A 7,862-nucleotide genomic window follows, 5' to 3' on the forward strand; every position below is an offset into this window, starting at 1 on the left:
GAGTTGAAATGGACTCAATGAGTTGAGATTAAGAGTCAGATAATGAAGGAAGCCTGTGGGCTAAACACTGGGGTTTGAACGGAAAGTGGTTCAAACTCACCAGTCGCTCCTTAGAAAAAAGGTGATGCTGTTGCTTTCATAAAGATTTACAATCTCAGAAGCCCTATGAGCTGGAATCATTATGAGCTGGAAGCAATTCAATGGCATTGAGTTTGGTTTGGGGAGTTAGTCAGGCAATGAGTGTTCTAGCTAGAATTCTGCAAATGACATGGAAGTGCAATAAGATTTTTCTCACATTGGAGACTGGTGGGGTTCTCTTTGCAAAATTCTTAAGAGGAGTTTTTGTTATGTTTTGTTTCAGTACTAATGGAGTAAATACAGAAACTCTCATGAATATTTCCGTTCTGTGCAGCTTCTGGGCCATGGCTGACTCTGGGAGCAGAGGAAGGATGCACCGCCCCTTGAGCCTCACTTGTTCCCTGATCATTATGGGAATATGCTGTGTTTCTCCTCTCTTCTGTCATAGCCAGACAGACCTGCTGGCTCTGAACCAAGCTGATCCTCAGTGCTGGGAATCCTCTTCAATGCTCCTCTTGGAAATGCGGAAGCCTCGCATTTCCAACACAGTTTCAGGCTTCTGGGATTTTATGATCTACCTGAAGTCATCAGACAACTTGAAGCATGGGGCGCTGTTTTGGGATCTGGCCCAACTCTTCTGGGATATCTATGTGGACTGTGTCCTTTCCAGGAACCATGGCTTAGGAAGGAGGCAATTGGCTGGAGAGGAAGACAGAATCCCAGCAGCACATTCAGGGCACACAAGAAGCAAACAAGGTGCTCAACATTGGGTCCTTTGTCGTTTGAAATGTTAATCAAGTGGAAATATTCGGAATTGTAATAAACAGGGAAAGGGGACCATTGTTCCTATCCACAGAGCACCCAAGTGATAGGAAGGTAGACAGCATTTCCTTTTTCCATATCATAATAGCTGCATTTATAAATTTTTGCCCTGATTCTCCCACTTGAGGTGAACAGCAGTTAGGGAGACCCTGAAAGACAAGTAAGGAGAAGCATGATTCCCTAAATACATGACAGAAACATAAAAGAATGTCCCCAAATTAAGGCAATTCCCACATTAGTCTGAAGATCAACAACCTGACAGTTAGTTCATTTGCTAAGGAATTGGGAGGATTTGAATGTTAGTGCAGGGAGCATTGACAACACTCAATTTCTTGCACTCTTTAAACTGAAAAAAGAAGAAGAAGAAGAAGAAAGACAAAAAAGACAAAAACATTGCTTCATGTAAATGGAGGGACTACTTGAGAGGTACTTAGTTTGAAAAAATGAAGTGTAGAAAAATCAACTGGCATGCAAATTCACTCCCTGTTGGGTTTTCGCATCAGTCTCAAATATGTAATTGACTTTCAGCTGAGTACTTTTTTTTTGGAAGTTGGAGTTTTTTATCATTAGGGATTTCCTTGGAAGTATATATCACATTTACACACAGTCTAATCTGGAGTACTAGAAGAAATATGCTTTATAAAATGGAAGTAAAGGTGAGTGAGTAAAGAGATGCCTTAGCGTAACAAGGAGCCCTAGCGGGATGGTGATTATGTGTTGGGCTGTTAACCGCAGGGTCAGTAGCTGCTCTAGGGAAGAAGGATGAGTCTTTCTACTGCCATAGATAGTTATAGTCTCGAAAACCCAAAGAGGCAGTTCTACCTGCTGTATCGGGGCACTGTGAGTCAAAATTGATTGGATTGCAGTGAGCTTGGTGCTTTGGGTCCTATTCATAGTGCTTTTGTTCCATTTTAAAAGTCGTATCAACCAATGAGTCCCCAACATTGCAGCAACGACTGTATGGGTAACGGTAACTCTTAGGATTATTTATGTATCTGAGGAAAGCTTATCCATCATTAATTATTGCATTCATGTATTTTGTTATGCGAACTATAATATATTAATATAATCTCTCAATTAAAATAGAAATTAACAGGAACAGATCAAGCTAAATCTTTTCCTAAGACATTATCCCAAGCACTAATTGTCTTTGAGTTGATTCTGATTAATGGAGACCTCCTGTGGTTTTACATATTTAGTTTGTTTTAACCCTGGGAACCTGTGTCCCATAATTTGCTGATAAAAATATCAGACAATCCATTACTATTATTTATAAATTAATTTATGTTGGCAAATGGTGTATTTTTATGAAAATAACTACTCCCTTTTAATTTGTTTGGTAACTGCTGCTTTCCCCTGAGAAGTATTTCCGTAAGATGTTATGCCATTTTTAAAAACATGTTGCTGTGAAAAAGGAGCATCATGTGTTTACAAATGTGTCACCTGAAGGGACGGAATGACTAGGAAACAGATTTAGACATTGTGTGTTACATGTGTAAAAACACCGAATTGGGAATTAAACCGTTTTCTTTCTTTAGAGACAATATTCTTTCAGCAGTTTTAGCTACTTAAGTAGAAATAGAAAATGGGTATGTTCAAGTGTTGGTTACAAATTAAAGACATTTTTTTTAGAATGAATGAAGTTCACGAGTATGAGCCATGCATTGTGTTCATATGCACTGCTAAGCATGGGTAGAGGGCATTTCCACATTCTTTTCATTTTGGTTGTTGTACTTAAAATTGTTACCAAGTTTGTCTTCCCTTTGCACTCAGTTTACTTGTTGTTGTTGTTTGAAATGATCTTGTTTGTCACTAAAGCCTCCAAGTCCATTTTCATTTTATTTTTCCTCTTTTTCTTTTTGCTACTCAGACCAATACTTAGGTTTGAAGGATAAGGAATCTGGAGAAATATTTTTAAAGAAGTACACTGTGTACATTTAGACAGCCTATCTCAAGAAAAGAAATCAACGACAATATCCTCTTAAATCCCCATATATGTCTTTGCACTCACTTAAAATAATACTAAGAAATGTTCACAAAATGAGTAAAATTATTATCTGTGTTCAGCTGAACATAAACGTAGCATTGTAATTCAACTTGGCCTACCACTTAAAGACATATCTTTGCGTTTGCTTGAGGCTATGTATACACGAGGGAGGGTACCCCCAAGAAAACGGAATTTGTTTTCAAAGCTATGTATTTAAATATTTTTACAAAACAACCTTATCACCTTCAAAGTACTGTCCATTACACTTAATACATTTGTCAAATAAGCAATTCCGTTCTTGGAAACATTTTTCTAACTCATCTGTTTGGTTGGCTGACAGCACTTCCCTCGTTTTTTCTTCACATCTTTTATGTTGTCAAATCGCTGCCCTTTCATGTCTCTTTTCATTCGTGGAAACAAAAAAGAAGTTGCATGGAGTGAGGCCAGGTAAGTAAGATGCGTGAAACAAGAGAGGCATGCTCTCCCCCGCCCCCCAAAACTGGCAAACTGAGATGGCTGTGTGAGCAGTTGCATTGTCGCCAGGGCAGAATCAGGCCCGCGTCTGCCATAAATCACACCTTTTTGGTCGCACACTGTTACACAATCTTTTCAGAAATTCTAAATAGAAAGCTTGATTAACAGTCTGACCTGGTGGAACAAACTCCTAATGCGCTACAAGTTGACATGTTCACCAGTTTGAAGTTGGCGGATATCCAGAACAAGGTTTGTCATCAATTGACAGTTCACCTTTTTTGAAACAAGAAAATCACTAGTACACTTAAGTTTGTCCCATAGTGCTGCCCTTGTAAGCTGTGTTCAACATTACAGCAGTTTCTGTGCCATTTTTCCTGAGCAGGAAATAAAATTTCACAGCCGCACACTGTTTTCTTAAATTGGCCATCACACAAGAAAATACGGTTCTAGCAAAACTGCTTTTACTGGGGGGAAAAATCACTGTGATCAGAGAGAACCTTCCCAGGTGATGCCACTGGTTGCACTAACTCCGAGTGAGTTGCTTGATGCTCACCTACCGAGAAAAATGCAAACTACAAAAGCCTATTCCATCCAGCACAATTCCAGGTTTTGGTACTCTGTGGCAGTTGTTTTTTAACTTTTTATTGTGAAATTAGGCGAAGTTCTAGGGAGGAGATAATCAATTTTACATGTAAAAACTCATCAAACCTCCTAACGTCTTTCCCTATGTCTATCTTTTTTTGCGCATCTCTCTCGTTGGATAGTGTCTTCCCTTTCCCAAAAGTTAACGCCTGTCTGCACTGTGGACTGTGACTTCCCCTCCCTTCCCTGGACATTCTATCTCTGGTAATCATTAAAGTCTGTCTTTCCATGCGCAATACAGAAAACCTTTTTTTTCTTTTAATATAACAGGGGTCTCACAGAATATTTTTCTTTTTTGTGATTGACGTACTTCACTCAGCCTCATGTGCTCCAAGCCCATCCATGTCATGAGTCCAGTCGTTACTCTTCAATGCTGCATAGTATTCCATTGTGTGTATGCATCAATGTTTATTTATCCATTCTTCCACTCAAGGGCATGTAGGTTGTTTCTCATATTCTTGCTAATGTGAATAGTGCTATGATGGACACAGGTGTGCATATATCTGTTTGGGCTCTGGGTCTCACTTTTAAAGGATATACAGCCAGTATGAAACCACACATGTAGTGGTTGAAGCATGCTGCAGTGTGGAATTTCTAACTTCTGTAGATAAAATAAAGTATCAGCTTTAACTTACAAGTTGGAAGCCACTTTCTTCACCTTGCTGCAGAGTGTATATTGACTCAGCTGACACTATGCAAGAAGTAGAAGTGCACCTTTCAGTGTATTGAAATTATTTGAACATTTAATGCAAACTATTGTGTGCAGGCCAGGAAACAGCATTTTCCATTTGGATTGTATCTTCACAGTCAAAGAGGGTCTTGGGTCAAGGAGATACCATGTCCAAAAGTTAAATAGTTACAGGAACATCAAGTTTTCATTTCAAGAGGCTTGATTAAACCTCTAGTGGTTCAACTGGGTTCTGGATGTCCCTGTGTGCATCTTCTGTTAATTTTTTCTTTTGTCCCTGGGGATTTAATACACTCCCAGGCTGGGATGGAAGTAGGGCTGAAGAGATGCTTGTCCCTACAGTTTTCAGTGAAGCCACATCATCAGGGCAGAAGAAATGAATAGAAGTAAGTGTCTACAAAGTACTCCAAAAGGTTTTGACTCCTCCAAATTAAAGTCTAAACACACTTGAAAAATCTCGCTATGCATTTAAAAAATAAATTTAACCCTCATATACTTTCATATGTTAACATATCATATTTGTTAGTATTGGGTCAATAAATGTGAAAACAAAAGATAGTATGTAGATAAATAAACTGGGGCAAGTTCATTAAATTAGTCTTTGGTTTCTTAATCTGAAAAAGAGTTTGATGGAAGGTGTTAGATGATCTCTGAATTTTCTTTTATTTCTCGGTCCTAATGGTCTGTGAGTCTATAAAAAGGAAATGTACTAAAAGCATGTCAATATGGAAAAACTCTGGAAGCACTGTACTCCGAGGGCAGTTGACCCTGTTGACTCATGATCTGGACACTGTGACTGTTTGTAAAAATGATAAGCAAGAACAGTGGAAGTTCAGAAATCAAAATCGCCCCCACCAAAAAAAACCTAAAAAACAACAAATCTTTGCTGTTTAGTCTAGATCCCAACTATCCTGAGGATGCTGTAGGTAGCACCAGGCGGTCGTTTGCTCTGTTAAACCTCGGGTCTCCATGAGGTGGAAGTCACTGGACAGCAACTCTCACCATTTAGTCTGCGAAGACATGGTCGAGGGACTGAGTGTTTACCTGGGAAAGTATGAAGAGCATGTGCCTTGGCTGAGCTCCTGATCCCGATGGATGGCGTCAAGGCAGAGAATGAATGAGGAAGACATAGAATACAGATAGACACTGACGGATGGTAGACTGATGGACTGATTTAGGAAAAGAAAGTTCTGATGGTAACTCAAAAATAGACAGAAACAGAATCCAGGTTAACTCATGGGCTAACATAGACCCTTCTATGCAAATGAAGGCTTTTTTTAAGGTACATCCTTGTTTTTCTTCCATGATGAGAAAATTTCAACTTAGAGTTGTGAGTTGATGGTGTTTGATGTCTAACGAACTGGCATAGGAGAATCATCACTCAGAAAATCAAACAATGGGCTGCATTGAGTGAATCTGCTGCACAAGAATTCCTTAAAGTATTGAAGAACAGGGATATCACTTTGATGACTAAGGTGCGTCTGACCAAACCCTGCTATTTTCAATGGCCTCATATGTGTGCAAAATTTGGACAATAAACTGGGAACACCAGAGAAGAATTGATGTATTTTACTTGTGGTGTGGTCAAAGAACATTTAGTATACCACGGAATCTTTAATCTACTTGGAAGAAGACAGCTTTGTTCCACCTGTGGACTGTTCCAACATGCTTTCAGGAGAAGCTGCTTTCTGGATATGGCCATCGTGCTTGGCAGAGAGTGAGCGACAAAGGAAGACTGTCCTCGAGATGGCTGGACACAATGGCCACAACACTGAGCTCAGACAAGACAATTGTAAGAATGTCTCAGGAGCAGGCAGTGTCATGCTGCTACCCAGGGGTCCCGAGGAATCAGAGCTCACTGGATCGCACCTAACAACGACAAGCACAGTAGACGACAGTGATTGAGAAAAACAAGGTATTCGACTCAGAAGCATTTTCTGTCTAACCTACTCACTCCAGGAATTTTCCTATGAAACCTACTCAGTTGTTTCTCATCTTGAAATTTATTCCAAGGAATCAAAGATGCAGCACAATACCCTTTAGGCAGGATTACGTAAAGGAGATAATAACCTTGTAATTTATCGTTAGTAATTATAGTGAGTAACATAGTGGTTGTTAATTGCGGTTGAATCAATTCTGAATTATGGCGACTCCACATGCTATAGAGGAGAACTGCTTCGTAGCATTTTCTTAAAGGAAGCAGGTCATCCGGGCCTTTCTTCCATGATACTGCGGTGTACAGCATTTGTAGTAGTAGAGTAATAATACTTAGTAATAGAAAAGTTGGAGATGAGAGAGAGTGAGAGAGAGAGAGAATGGAAAACTTTTATCATCTCTGGAATTATTTTATGGATTGTTTGAACATTTTCTTTATTATTTCAATATACAATGAATTTTAATTACTTTTCAATAAAAATATTTTAAGGATAGTCTTAGTGATAAGGAAATGGTATTTATGATAATTCACTTCATTGGGGTTATATAATTAAATCACAGACATCGAAAAATTTGCATAAATAGAAATTTCCATATGCACTGCTGCAATACATCTCATCCCATTTTGATGATAAAACCAAACGCACAGCAGGTTTTCATTAAAAAAAAAATAACTGCCATTTCATTATGCTGAAAATAATTGAGTGACCTGAAGATTTTTTTTCTACTTTCAGGTGCATATTCTCAGCTTCTCCGAACACCTCTCCTGAAGAAGAAAGAGTTGGTTGAAGAGCTGATGCACATGTATGTGCCCAGGAGTGGATCTAGGCTCATTGGAAAAGTGACCAGCAGTCTGAGAATAAAGAGAAAATAAATCTGATGCACATGTTGGAATTAAACAATATATAGACACATATTTTTCTTGAAAAGTATTTATTTATTTATTTATTTCAAGTGGTGGGAATGTCCAGAGACAAATATTAAACCAAATTCTCTCAGATGACACGCTCAAAGGCTCCATTCATTCTAGGTAGCTAGCATGTTCCAAATGGTCTCGTTCCTGCCAGATCTTCTCACCTTCCTCAAGAGTTAACAGTTTCCAAAGATGGTCTTGGGATTGGGAGACCCTGCTTCTCTAAATTGTTTTTGATATTTTATCTTCAGACACTTGAGCTGGGGAAGGAGCTAGGGTGTGATACATTTGACTTACGTATACTTTCTAACTTCTAAACCATT

General features: G+C 38.9%; 1 protein-coding gene across 1 annotated transcript; it reads left to right on the forward strand.

The window, feature by feature from the left end:
• The first annotated feature begins 422 nt into the window (after positions 1-422).
• Positions 423-7,500, forward strand: FAM237A (family with sequence similarity 237 member A). The gene is made up of 2 exons (XM_013004420.1): positions 423-834; positions 7,361-7,500. The coding sequence occupies exons 1-2, from the start codon at positions 423-425 to the stop codon at positions 7,498-7,500; spliced, it is 552 nt and encodes a 183-aa protein (XP_012859874.1).
• Positions 7,501-7,862: the final 362 nt, after the last annotated feature.

The sequence above is a fragment of the Echinops telfairi genome, unplaced genomic scaffold, assembly GCF_000313985.2.
Source record: "Echinops telfairi isolate 266 unplaced genomic scaffold, ASM31398v2 ScPeMD7_3;HRSCAF=10, whole genome shotgun sequence".
Taxonomy (NCBI): domain Eukaryota; kingdom Metazoa; phylum Chordata; class Mammalia; order Afrosoricida; family Tenrecidae; genus Echinops; species Echinops telfairi.